Below are 14,018 nucleotides of genomic sequence, written 5' to 3'. Positions count from 1 at the left end.
ATTGCACTGAAAATGTAATATATATATATATATATATATATATATATATATATATATATATATATATATATATATATATCGCGGAAAAATGTTCCTGTGCACAAAATAATTGCATATAGAGTATAATTTACTTGACATCTGGTCATAATAAATTCAGTAAATAAACGTGTTACCACTTCCTTCCATATCCCAGCAGTGCCCAGGCAATTGCACGAGCTATTCATGCTTTGTGATCATAAGTTGCATTACTAGCATTCTTGGTCACGTGCTCCTCTTTGACATCATTTTTCTTACCATTGGTTCACTAAAACTATTGTATACATTCTCGTCACTTTTGTTGGCATCTGATCGTCATCAGTGTGATGTCACGCCTCGAAGAAAATTAACTTCTTCGAAAGATGGGCATGATTGCAGTTAGAATGGCTCAAACATTGTTGCTAGTCATTTTGGTGTTCATTGGTGTTCATCAGAAAACTATGCAGTGTCTGCGGACATGTTCTCGACAGTTTAAGAATACTAGGGATCTTCCATGTTTAGTGAGTCGACACGTGACGTCACGTTAACCAATCGTCAATATCAAGCGGGTACACATGTGGAATCATTTGGAAATGACAAGTTTAACATCCCAATACATCCCTGTGTTAAGGCCAATCCGTGGAAGAACTTTACGCAACCGATTAGGTGATCACAAAGTACGATCATGACATGACGTCAATACGTTGTTCTGTTATATCGTCACCGACGGCGCACCAAACATTGTGCAGACCGTATTTCAGGTTCAGAAGACAGGAGGGGATCACTGTACTTTTCACAGATAATAGTACATCTATGTAAAACACAATATTTTAAAATTTTATAAATATACGTCTCACTGAAATTTTAATGATGCACAGGAACTTTTATCAATTATTGACCGTCATTGAGGGTAATATGTTTTATGGACCGAAGCAATTGATATTGACCGAGCCCAACGCTCACTATCAATTTATTCGGTCCATAAAACATGATATTGTCCGAAATGTGGTCAGTAATTGTTTTGTTACATAATGTCATCCATAAGACATGTACATTCTTGCTTTGTTTATCAGAATCGAAATACGGGATTTGGGGATTTAGTGAAGTCAAGTAATCCTATGACATCGTATAACACGCAAGGGAATGCGGAAATAAACAGTTGAAGCATTACCAAGACAAAAATCAAATTAGAGACATTATAACCAACAAGAGTGTCAAAATCATATTAATAGCAAAATAAAACACGAAATGTGATAAATCTGAACATACATTTAATACTGAAGAGTTACCGATTACCTCCAAATGCATTTTCTTATTTGGAACATAACATCCTGAGAGTGCTGATTCCAATTGTATTTTGATGTATTATGTACATTTCTAAATCTGTGAGATATTTCTTATACAATTTGACGATTAACGACCTTGTTTTTGTCGTATGTGCTTGTTTACACTACAATTAGCAGTTGACGTTGCATTACGTTACCTACTCATTAATTGAAGTGAATTTTGTCTCATCTTTATTTTCATTGGTCATGGCAATATCACTTTTGATGGACCGGTGGGACCGTCTAAGGGCAATATCATTATTTATGGAAGGTCATGTGACTTGTTTTTAACCAATAAGAATACAGATAATTTCCATTATGTAATATATAACGCTAGTGACTGCATCTGCATTTGAGTAAATTAAAGTAAAGTAAAGTAAAGTAAAACAATAGAGGTTGGTGATCAAAAGCCGTCCTTTCAGGTATATTAATATTAATACTTGATATGTTGTCTGGTAAGTAACGATCCTGAGTTGGCTAGTGATTTGGTTTTCGTTTACTAGCCAACTGGTGAGTAATTATAAAATGATCTTTTGCGGTCTGTATTGTCATGTCAGATCGTAAGTAACTACAACAGGTGTATAGGAAAATGCATTAACAGTACTTACTAAGATCTAAAGTATTGCTGTGTACTCCCGAGTTAGGCAAATAGCACCACCAGCCAGTGAGGTCCGTTTTCTTCAGACTGTGGACCCCCATGTGATATCTCTTTGTTTCAGCGGACCATTCGTTTGTTCCCGATCCACATCGAGTTATGTGGGCCTTATGTTCATCGGTGTATTCCCGACAGCTGGAGTCGTCTTGAAATAAGGATACCACAATGTGCCCGTTTAAACCACTGTGGAACTGTATGTTGTCAGTAAAACCAATAGCATTTCTGACTGTGCAGATGAAGTTGTAGGAGCCGCCCTCATGTCCCACAGCTGACGAGCCAGTCAACTCGGCTGATATATCTGCAAATATTTCATTTCAACTTATTATGGTGCTTATACAGGGCCGTAGCTAGCCGGAAAGCATTCTAGAAGCTTAAAGAAAATTATCTTCTTAACTGTTTAAGGAGTTTTAGACTATTAGCTACTCAGTTGCCCCCCCCCCCCCCCCCCCCACCCCAACAAAAAATTCCAGCTACGGCCCTGTTATATCCAATTAATGTTCAAGCATAAGCATACTGTGCTGGGCTGTCTGTCCAGAACGGCGAGTTAGTTGTTAGTTGGTTAGTGATTAGTGGAGAGAGAAGAGCGTGTAGTGGTCTTACACCTACCCGTTTAGTCGTTAAAACTCGCTCTATTTTTTTTTTTTTTTTTTTTTTTTTTTACATATATACCCACATAAGATGCTATATAGTTTGTGTGTTTTTTCTCTTTAATATTTGTTATTATTTTATTGTATTATATTATATTTTAGTTTATTTATTTATTTATTTATTTATTTATTATGATCTTATTACTGTTAGTTTTTATTATTTTTCTTTTTAAGATTTGTGTTGTATGTGTGTATTTAGTTTCCTTACGCACATGATGTGTTTATATTTAATATCTTCCATATTACTACCGACGTAATTATTTATCATGCATATGTGTACGGTTTATTTCGTTTATTTTAGATATGTATTTATTTTTCATGCATGAATGTATTTTAGATAGTGCTATAGCGCTCCCCACCATTATCAGATATTGTAAATATGTATTTATTATATTTTGCTGGGGTTTTTTTATATATATATATATATATATATATATATATATATATATATAAAGCTTACAAGTTGTATAACTTTAAGCAAAAAAGAACTTGAGTGACAACCGGTGTTGACTTTTTTTTCCCCTTTTGTTTTTCATTTCGCAGTAATTAGCAACAAATTTAATATTTTGTCAAATTCTGAAGAAGGGTACAGATATATTTTCGATAATATTGTTTTTGTAATTTTTTATTTTTGTTATTTTTGTTATTTTTAAACTATCGCTTATGTTCAAGCAGAGATGTGTAAAATTCGATGACACTGTTTGGCGATATTATATTTTGATCAGGACTAACATCATGCAGTGTCGGACACGGTGGGACTGTGTGTGTGTGTGTGTGTGTGTGTGTGTGTGTGTGTGTGTGTGTGTGTGTTGCATCGATCAAGTAAAATTCATCATGACAAATTCTGGTAAATGGTTTTTTTAGTTGTTTGTTTCAGAGTTATTTTTGGTGAGTGTTTTTTTTAAAATTAAAGATTGAACCAAATATTGGCACGGCCAAAGCCTGGCCTGTGATACTGCTGGTTTTTGTTTGTTTTGTTTTTTTGTTTTTTGTTCATCGGTTATGTAAGATCAACTGCAACGTTAGACACAAAAGTGTTGATATAATGCATCTTTTTTAGAAATTTGGACCAGTCAATGGGAAATTATATCATAAATTATACCATCAGCTATGCCCTAACAATCATAATGAACAGACATGTATGCAATGATATTGTATAATTAAAATGATTGAATGAATACATGAATGAATAAATTGATGGATGAATGTACGAAGGAACGAATGGATGGATGGATGGATGGATGGACGTTTAAGGACACCTGAGCATCAAACAAATACTGGCTAATGGGTGTAAAACAAAGGTAAGTACAATTAGAAAGACAAAATGTACTGCCTAGAACACTTAATTTACCTGTATCGAATGTGACAGCAACGAGACAGGTAGATAACACCACGGTGATGGATAAGATGAGGCGCCTACGGGCCATGCCTGAAAAATAAATGGAAATATAAAGGGACAATCCTATATTACAATCTTATATAAAGATACAAATGTTAGCCTGTTCCACCCAATCCTCCAGATATCGTGCCAGTTTTACAGGCCCATCAGGGTTTCTGCCACAGGGATTTTTTTAGTTAACCTTATTATTACTATATGATTTTCTTAATTCTAACCCTAAACTTAACCCATTTCTTTCTGGGGGAGGTCATGTGGTTGCATTCAATTGTATAGTGCCATACCCAAACATTTCTTTCCGACAGAAACGCTGCCGTTACAGGCTATAGGCTATGGGCTATGGGAACAACACAAAAATTAGAAACAAAATGGCCACACTGGCGGTATTTTATTTTATGAATAAAAATGAGATAGTTGGGTTTTCATGTTATTTGTTTTTTTAAACTACGTAACTCTTAAGCATAGCATAGTCTACCCCATTACATCGTTTTGTAACACATCCCATATCCACTCCCCTCCTCCTCACTTATATGTATGTTTTATATCGAATACTATTTATAATTGTTTTTGTGTCCAACTATAGATTATAGCCAGTCACCCAAAATAAAGACAAAGAAAACGTATTTATATGTAACGTTATTGTTGTCAAAACACTGGCATGTGACTGTCTTTGAGACATTCACAACTGGAAAAAGCTCTCAGTTTCATTAATTCATGCCAATTTGCTCCGAAACTTTTGTATTTTTATCTGCAAGGGGCGGAGGGATGTATCATGTCGGTGCTAATATATTATTAGTAGACATAGCATCAATAAATTATCATTTCCCCGCTGAATATGCCTAAACTAAAATCTGTACACTTTGAAAGTTTCAAATAATAATGATTGTATATATGTGGGAAACAATATGCAGGCCTAATCCTCATTAACACACTCACTTCATGGAAATGAACTCATCCACGTGATCTAGATTTTACAACATTGTCTGATAAAACAAAACACTCCAAACATGACTCGAAAAAGTAAACCATGTTGTAACTAGTAATCAAACATTTAGTATCAACAATGCAACATGTTTTGAACAGTATTTCATATTATTTTATCGCATTTTCTAGCTTTACGACAGCCAGTTTCTCAATGAATAGTAGACTGGCGACCCGAACATGCAAATGGCGCTTATTTATACAGCGAGGCGGGGATCAATCAATTGGTTCAAAGAATATTTGATGACAAAAAATCGACATTAAAAAACTTTAAAACTGAATATTTGTTTGCCAAATTATATTATTTTTCGCAATTTGCCACTTTGACGAACGACAGGGCGAGCCCTGCAAACGTCTGATTTCGCAGGTATGTAACAAACTCGTCATCTACCATGTTTTTGTTAGTGGCAACGTTTTCAGATTCTAGGTATTTTGGGAAAACATTTTTTATTTCTTCAAAGATTTTTTTCTGGAACGCAGACAATCATTAATATTTGACATTTACTATTTTGCTTTTTAAATAATTTCTCGAAATTATGTGTTTTATTTCATGACACTGATTTCTAGGGAATTTCCGTAAAGTTATCGTCCACGGAAAGTCCCGAAGTATACCGGTGCAGTACAAAATGTACCGGTACGTACCGCGACAGAAAAACAACAACAACGGCACATCGGTATACCGATAATACTCTAGTGTTAAAGCGTATTATTGTACTAGTGTATGACAGTGAAAAATAGTCTACAATCGCTAAGTAATTTGAAATCTGCATCAGACAAAAATTACACAAAGGTAAAGTTTAGGCCTATACTGTACAGACAGCACCGGAAGACTGGTATCGCCACCCACTTTCGTTAAACCATTGCCGTATGTGATTGTTGAAAAATACGTGTTCCATCAACGGGGTATAAAACATTTATGTTTAGTATTGCAAGAACATCAGTACTTGTAACATGCATGAAATACATTGATAAATATTTATACCAAATATAGAACTCATGTTACTTGCCACTTTACGTTTTATTCAGTGGCAAAATAAAAAAAAGTAACTATACCGCATTTAATTACTGAAAAATAGTGTTGTTGTCTTTATTCCAAATATTTATTTTTGTGAGGTAATTATATTTAAATTATTACTCATGCGGTATATGAACAAATTTAGACGTTTTGATTTATTGTATAACTTTGATCGCCGTTACCAACAACATTATGTGTTTACTGCAATCCAAGATGGCGGATAATTGTTTACATTTTCAATGATTGTTATTATGAATTCAAGATTTAAATAAAAACAGTGTAAAGAACTGTGCAAAAATACAAATGTCACAGATAGATACTGACTTTTACTCAAAATTTCAATTTGTGCTGTACAAGAAACATAACTCCAAACAACTGGAAACGTTGTATGGTGGTCCATAAATTCCATATTAATGAAACAGGTCAAAAATTACACCATTAAAATACATTTTAACCCTATCGTCACATGTAAACCATATAGCCCAGTGCAAACATAGTCACTATTTGTACGTTGATAGGGTAAATTTGACAACACTTGGAGGTATTTTGTTTGTTGATAATTATTACTAATATTCACAACAATGTCCGCTGGACATTTCCTGTTGAATAGATATTATTTTAAGATGTAATGTGCACTTGAACGTCGTTTAATACTGACCGAATATAATCGTATGCAGTGCATGCAAAATAAGGACAGGGACTCATTGGGGCGTCCATAGAAATATATTGACGTACGAGAGGTATAATGATCTTGTGTTTATTTCATTAGTAGCAGACCACAATGTCTCGTGCTGCAGGTGAGTACAATTTATTGTAAACATTTGGAGATACAGAGATGTTTATGTATGATAAAAAAAAGTGACTTACGGAAAATAGTACTTTTAGTTACATGGTATTTTAATTGTTGATACTTACCGCAAACTAGCAAATTGTAAACATGTCTTTATTTTTATCAATAAAAAATACTTCCGTCAACAAAAACTTATGCATTTGACGTCATAGCTTTTCTTTGATGATGCACAATAGCTATTTAAAGATAGCGCGCCAAAATACATACCGAGATGATACCCAGGTCAAAATGTCAACTTTCACATTATTAATACATGCACATGAAGACTAATCACTGGCGTAGGAAGGTGCCAACAAGTGTGTGTGTGTGTGTTTGTGTGTGTGTGTGTGTGTGTGTGTGTGTGGGGGGGGGGCGCACACTTTTATATTTACACACGTTTACACTATTATAAAGAGAATATAAAGCAAAATATCTGAAAAGTGGGGGGCACATGTCCCCTTGACCACGCCCCCCCCCCCCCCCCCCCCCCCCCCCGTTTCCTACGCCTGGTAGTGCCACACACTGCCACCAGTCCATTGCAGTGTTCCTGCAATGTTTCCACATTTATCTGTAGTACTACAAAAATATCAGTATTTGTAACTGGTACAAAATACGTTGAAATAACTTTGTACAAAACACAACAGAACTCATTTTAATTGCTTCTTCTTTTTTTATTCAGTTGCAAGATCAGAAATTAAAGAGACCGCAATTAGTTATTGAAAAACAGTGGTGGTGACATCGTGACTAGTGTCTATTTTGTGATATAATTGTTGTTAATCCATTGCTGATTGACTACAACACAAAATTCAGATGTTTAGAATTATTAAATAATTTTACACATCTCCCTGTTTGTGCATTTTATTCTGGGTCTAAAATGGCGGATATTAGTTTGTTTTTATTAAGTACTAAATTTCAAATAACTTATCCACCTGATGAGGTTAACCATCCAAAAATGACCTATTTTAACAAAACCTGTTGGGTAAGCATACATATTATTTCAATATAAGCTATTGTGAATAGACTTTTTTTCCTTCAATATTTAAACATCTGCAGTTGACCTCAATTGTACAAGTATATTAAAATGTTGGTAATACCAGTCACTGTATTTTTTAACTGGGTGGCAGGGGGGGGGGGGGGGGGGCATGTGCCCTCTACACTTTTCAGATATTTCGCTTTATATTTGTTTTATAATAATGTAAAAGTGTGTAAATATAAAAGTTTGCTCCCACACACACCTGTTGGCATCTTCCTACGCCACTGACAAGTTTACTTTTCTTTATACGTGAAACCATCCTTAAATTTATTTTATTTATTTTTTGTATTGTTAGTGATATGTTTTTGATAGACGTTTTACTCATTGACAAAGTAACTATATAGCAATGATTAATATTACTTAAGATAAACTTCGCCGGTATTCTTGCACATGGTATTTTATTATTTCTACAGAGTCGCCAGCGTTCATTTAGAGTTCTTTCTAACTTTGACAGCAGCTACCACCATTTTGCTTGATACTTGGTGAGAAGCGTTAAGAAAAATGGTTATAAATATATAATTTATGAATGTTTTGCCATAAATAGAAATAATTGAATGATACAATGACAAGAAATAGTCTTCTGATTTGATATCAGCGATGAATTAGGAAATTCGTATAATTTGTCAGACTTATTTTGATCGGTAACATTGTATTGTCGTCAACTATAAAACGTTTTTGTTTTTCCGTTACAGCGTTAGTAAATAGCATAGGTACTTGATGACAGGATAATAAACCATTTCCAAATGACACTAGTACATGATACGGTGGTTGCTGCATTGAGTTAGTCACTGTGATTAAAAGCCCAATGTCCGATAAACATTCAGTACTTTTTTTTTTCTTTTTTTCTTTTAACAGCACCCTATCCTAAGCATTTTGATTCGCGTTTTATTCCCGGCCATGACGAAATGAGGATTTTACCCCGCCCATAATGCAAATTTTAAAACACGAAAATACATGAGAAAAATGTAAAAAAAAAGTAAAAAAATACTTTTACAGCTTAATTTGTATCATATGCTTCTTGAAAAATACCTTATGACTTTGATATAATCAGGTATTAAAAACACTTCATCAGGACCATAAAAAGAAGAAGGTTTGCAACTCCGACCATCTCGGACGGAAGTAAAGTTTAACCTTTCAGGTCAACCAATCAGAAATTAAATAAATAACGCCGGAAAAAGATCGTACAAAATAACAAAAAGTGAACAGAAGAAGCCAAAAGTACCGAACAGGTATAGAGACATTAGTACTGGAATAAAATAAAATTAAAAAAATAAAATAAAAATAATATATACATATATATTGACAATAACTTTTAAATTACATGTTTTTAATATTTGTAATAAATAACTTAAATCAAAATAATGCAAAATAGTGTGCTATCTTGGTATTAATTAGGCCTTAATCACGGAGTTAATGCTGAATACAAAGCAAACGACAGACTAAAGCTTAGCATGGTGAGGGTATAGTTTTAAATATTTCCATCGAGCATTTTTTTGTTTGTAGGCGAGCATGATTTGACCCCACCCCCTATAAAGTTTTATTTATGTGTAGGGTGAATAATACATTTCTAACAACACCACTAGAGCACATTGATTTGTGATGTGATCGAATGGGACCGGCCTCGGTGGCGTCGTGGTTAGGCCATCGGTCTACAGGCTGGTAGTTATTGGGTTCCGATCCCAGTCGAGGCATGGGATTTTTAATCCAGACACCAAACCCTGATTTAGTGCTACGCAAGGCTCAATGAGTAGGTGTAAGCCACTTGCACCGACCAGTGATCCATTACTGGTTCAACAAAGGTTTGTGCTATCCTGCCATGTAGTGGCGACAACGCCCGGGTTTCCTATGAAAATCTGTGTGGTCCTTAACCATATGTCTGACGCCATATAACCGTAAATAAAATGTGCTGAGTGCGTCGTTAAATGAAACATTTATTTCTTTTGATCGAATGGGGCACTAGCACCTTACAGGGACATCAAGCAGACAAGTTGAGTGATATAAATTAAGATTGTTTACGGGTAATAAATAGAACATTAAACTCGCTAACATTTAGTATAATGTTTATGTCACTCGTGAAAAATAAAAATTACTTCACTAGGAAAATAAACATTATACAAAATCAAATGAAAACTCGTTTAATATCCAGTAAATATATGTAATGGTCGCTATGTTAGGTCAGTATATAACATTTAAGATATCTGAATGAAGTTGCATTACAGCGCGCTGACCAGTTGTCTTGGTGCTCCCAAACATTTCCTCAAACCCAAGGCCGAAATCACTTTGCCCTAAAAATGTTTTATTATTTCAACCACTGTTTATCAGGTTAGGGTTGCAAAAAAAAAATTCTTCTTGTTTATAACTGCAAATATGAGCACACCGTCCCCAATTTCAACCATGGCTACGCCAGTGGCGGTGACATAAGCAATGGAATTGAGGTTTCTAACTTATTGCGTTCCAGTTAAACATAAGCTTGTGAGACGGGGACAGGAGCGGAAGGTGCAACTACGTCAAAAATGCTGGAACAGAAAATCAAAATCGGGCTAAAAGTGATAGAGATATTCGGCCAAAATGTGCTAATATGAGAAACTTTTCACATGTAATTCCATCATTCTACCCTCAAAATTAGCTGTATTCCGTGTAAAAATGCTTAATGGATCGTTTGCAACCATATATGTAGGCCTAAGTGTTTGGTACTATTACTAATAGGAATAAATGTCGTTATTCAGAATTGGGCAAATTTTAAATCACCTTTTATAATTGTTAAACATAAGAAATTATCACACAAGGAGTTCCAAACAGAAAAGTAGCAAAGTAACACTATATTGCCTCGAAAAGGCGTCTCTAGGCATGTATATTTGAAACTTAATTTATTCACACTACACAAGGTAAAAATAAAAACACATGTGTTTCGGTATCTTGCTTGACTCTAGGCATAACTTCCAGTGAATTCGATGTGCGATAATGATATTAATGATAAAATATATATAAATAAATTATTTCAATACAGAAATAAACAAACAAAAATTGAATTAAAAAAAAGAAGAAAAAAAAGTGAATGTTTGTGTATTAAATAACGTATAAATGAGAATGAAAATAAATGTCAATATGCAAGTGACACAATTATGTAATGTTCATGGAAATTTCGAAAAGTGTAACATTATAAAAAAAAAAAAAAGTACTGAATATGTTCATGGTACAACAATAATGCATTAAACAAGTTTTCCATTCCTGGGCCATCCATAAAGTACGTATGCAAAAAATATGAAGTTTTCACACACACACACACACACACACACACACACACACACACACACACACACATTTTAAAAATGTATTTAATTTTTTTAATTTTATTTCTTTGGCCTAGCACAAAAGTAAATATTAATATAAAAATATAAACAAGTATACGTCGTACAATTGTTTGTAACACTGCCTTACGAGGACGTAAAACGGGACCGTTTTGAATAAATGCTAACAATTCTAATAAATGCTAATAATACTAATGGAAATGATAATGATAAATTTTGCAGTGACACACACACACACACACACACACACTCGCAAATAAAGAAATAAAAAAGTAAACTACAAATTAATTAACGCGGAGTACTGAAAATCAATTAACGCTGTTGTGGCATTTCAAGGTATTTCCTTGCAGTAAAAAAAACAAACACCAGTATAAAAATGTAGACTACATTAGGTTATAAAGCAACACGTTATCAAATAATTCTATTGTTCACCACATACCATGACATTAGATAATGAAAAACAAATCTACCGCTTGTTCATTACTCACCTTTACGTTGATCTGACGGTGCTAACAAAAAAAATTCCCATTGGTTGACCTGGCTGACCTGGAATATTAAAGGTCACTTCCGTCCTAGATGAGTACCAAGTTGCATGCCTTTTCTATTATTATATATTCGACTTTGAAAATGTAAGTTCTTTAATTACTTTGTATAATATCTACATTTGACATTTTATTGCAACTTCATAAACCAGTTCAAAGATTTGAAATGTTTTATTAATTAAACATAAATTATTTCAAGTCAGTTTTCAAATTTATATTTTTGCGTTCAGTGTAGGGAAAACGCTTGTTAATAGGTTAAGCCTTGTAACAATATAGGCTATGTGCTAGTGGTTATCATTATTTTTTTTTTCGTTCTTCTTTTTTTTTTCTATTCCTCTTTGACAACAGCAATATTTTCAAGGGTTTGTATGTAGGCTAGTGCGTGCTAAGAGGGTTTTTTGAGGGGTATATTGTGGTATATGGACAATATTTAAATTATCCTGTCATCAAGTGCCTATGGTAAATAGTAATTTAGCGTTGCTTCAAATAATCACTTGTGATTAATGCAAAAATTATTTTTTTTTTTTGTAAATATGTTCAGTTAGGTTTGACGTAAGGCCACATAAAAAAAAAGAAGTTGGTTAGCGTCCTTTTTGTTTTAAAGTTTGGGGAGGGAGGGATGGGTTTTTTTTTTTTTTTTTTTTTTTTTTTTTAATTTTTTTTTTTTTTAATACTTTCCATTGAGTTTTATTGATGAAATAAAGACTGCTTTCTCCTCAAAATTATTTTATTTCTTCACTCTTCTCACAGATTTACAAACATTGCCCAAATCACTATGAAACAGGGTTTGAGTGATGTTTACAGTGCATTCAATTTAGTAAATCATTGCTTTAATACAAAATTACCGCGTGTATCGTCAGGCAATGGCTCCCTATCCCCATCATAGGCCTACTTGCCGTCTGAGAAGTTCGCATAGAAGTCCGAGATTGTAACATCCAACTCGATATTGCACCCAAACCAGTCCTTTACAGTCTTGATAGAGCCCTCACGGACTATTACTGCGATCACAATAGGCATTTAAAGCCGATTTGTATATCACAATAAACATATAAGTTCCCCGACATACTACTCTTGAAATGATGACGTCAAACACAAAAACACCGAGGACGTTTACGTAATACGTCTTGCAAAACGGCGCCAAATTTGAATGTGAAAAGATATTTTTTTATGATTTTTTTCAAAAAAAAGAGCAAAAAACTAGTTTCGGGTCGGGTGTGTTTCGTAGGGGCGGGCGGGGACGCTAACCAACTTTCTTTTTTTTATGTGGCCTAAGACGAAAAGTAAAAGTGTTTTAGTGTCTGCGAATAAATAAGAAATAAATAACTTGTGGTAAATTCCATAGCATGAAAGAAAAGGTGTTCTTTGTGGGATGGATTATAGTTGCACTAGCTTCTGTTAATTACCGACATTAGGACACGGGACGGACCAGAATGTAATATTTTCATCGTGCATCCGAGGTGTAGCCTAAATATCGTATTTTTTCAAATGTTAAATACTTGAAATAAAGATGAAATAAAAGAAAGAAAGAAAAAAAAAAACATTTTGTTGAATACATCATTACCGTTCTGGGGCGTAGCCAAAGAGGAAAAAATGCCGAGTAAAACCTAGACCTGTAAAATAAATATCAGTGTCATCGGAAAATATCAAATAAATCTGGGGAAATTACAAACGATGCAAGGCGCCTCGTCTGCCTAATGCTGGCTACGCCATTGCCGTTGGATATGCTTTGTTTATTGTGTACGAAGCCAAAACAAGGCTGCGAAAAGTGACTGTCGTTGACCTTAGTCGACCTCATGACCTTGACTTTATTCATGGCACGCAAAGGACATTTGTTAGCGTACCATCACTGAACTCACAAAGTAAAGTTTAAACGAATGCTATAATTTTTGAGGTGATAGACATTTATACTTTATCAGAGTGAAACATAAATGCTAAACAACCAATAAAATTATTACACTTACTCAAAAACTTCGTCGGTTTTTCCAATGTGGCGTTCCAGTAAGACGTCAACGATAACAGCTCGTCAAGATGACGTCAATTTTAAAACTATGACGTTTACACTTTAGGGCGCGAAATACTTATAAACATTTTATAGACCATTTTGCTATGCCAAATGAGTTTTGAAAAGCAAACCACAAGTTACAAACGCACCAGTTTGCTATTTTTCACCTCTATTTAGCGTTTGCGATAGTGGAAATGAATGAATGAATGAATGAATGTTTAAGGACACCCCAGCACGAACAATACATCGGCTATTGGGTGTCAAACTATG

At 34.2% G+C, this 14,018-nt stretch overlaps 1 protein-coding gene across 1 annotated transcript in view; it reads right to left on the bottom strand.

Annotated features, from left to right (window-relative positions):
- The window catches only part of LOC121377463, a 44,291-nt gene extending 30,518 nt beyond the window's left edge, over positions 1-13,773 (bottom strand). Inside the window, exons 1-3 of the mRNA XM_041505460.1 lie at positions 13,708-13,773; positions 3,994-4,071; positions 1,949-2,293 (exon numbers count right to left, since the gene is read on the bottom strand). Coding sequence (XP_041361394.1) covers positions 1,949-2,293; positions 3,994-4,069 — 421 coding nt within the window. The 5' untranslated portion in view covers positions 4,070-4,071; positions 13,708-13,773. The remainder of the gene's footprint in view (positions 1-1,948; positions 2,294-3,993; positions 4,072-13,707) is intronic.
- Positions 13,774-14,018: the final 245 nt, after the last annotated feature.

Source organism: Gigantopelta aegis, chromosome 7, assembly GCF_016097555.1.
Source record: "Gigantopelta aegis isolate Gae_Host chromosome 7, Gae_host_genome, whole genome shotgun sequence".
NCBI classification, from domain to species: Eukaryota; Metazoa; Mollusca; class Gastropoda; order Neomphalida; family Peltospiridae; genus Gigantopelta; species Gigantopelta aegis.
This window is presented reverse-complemented; position numbering and strand designations above follow the sequence as displayed.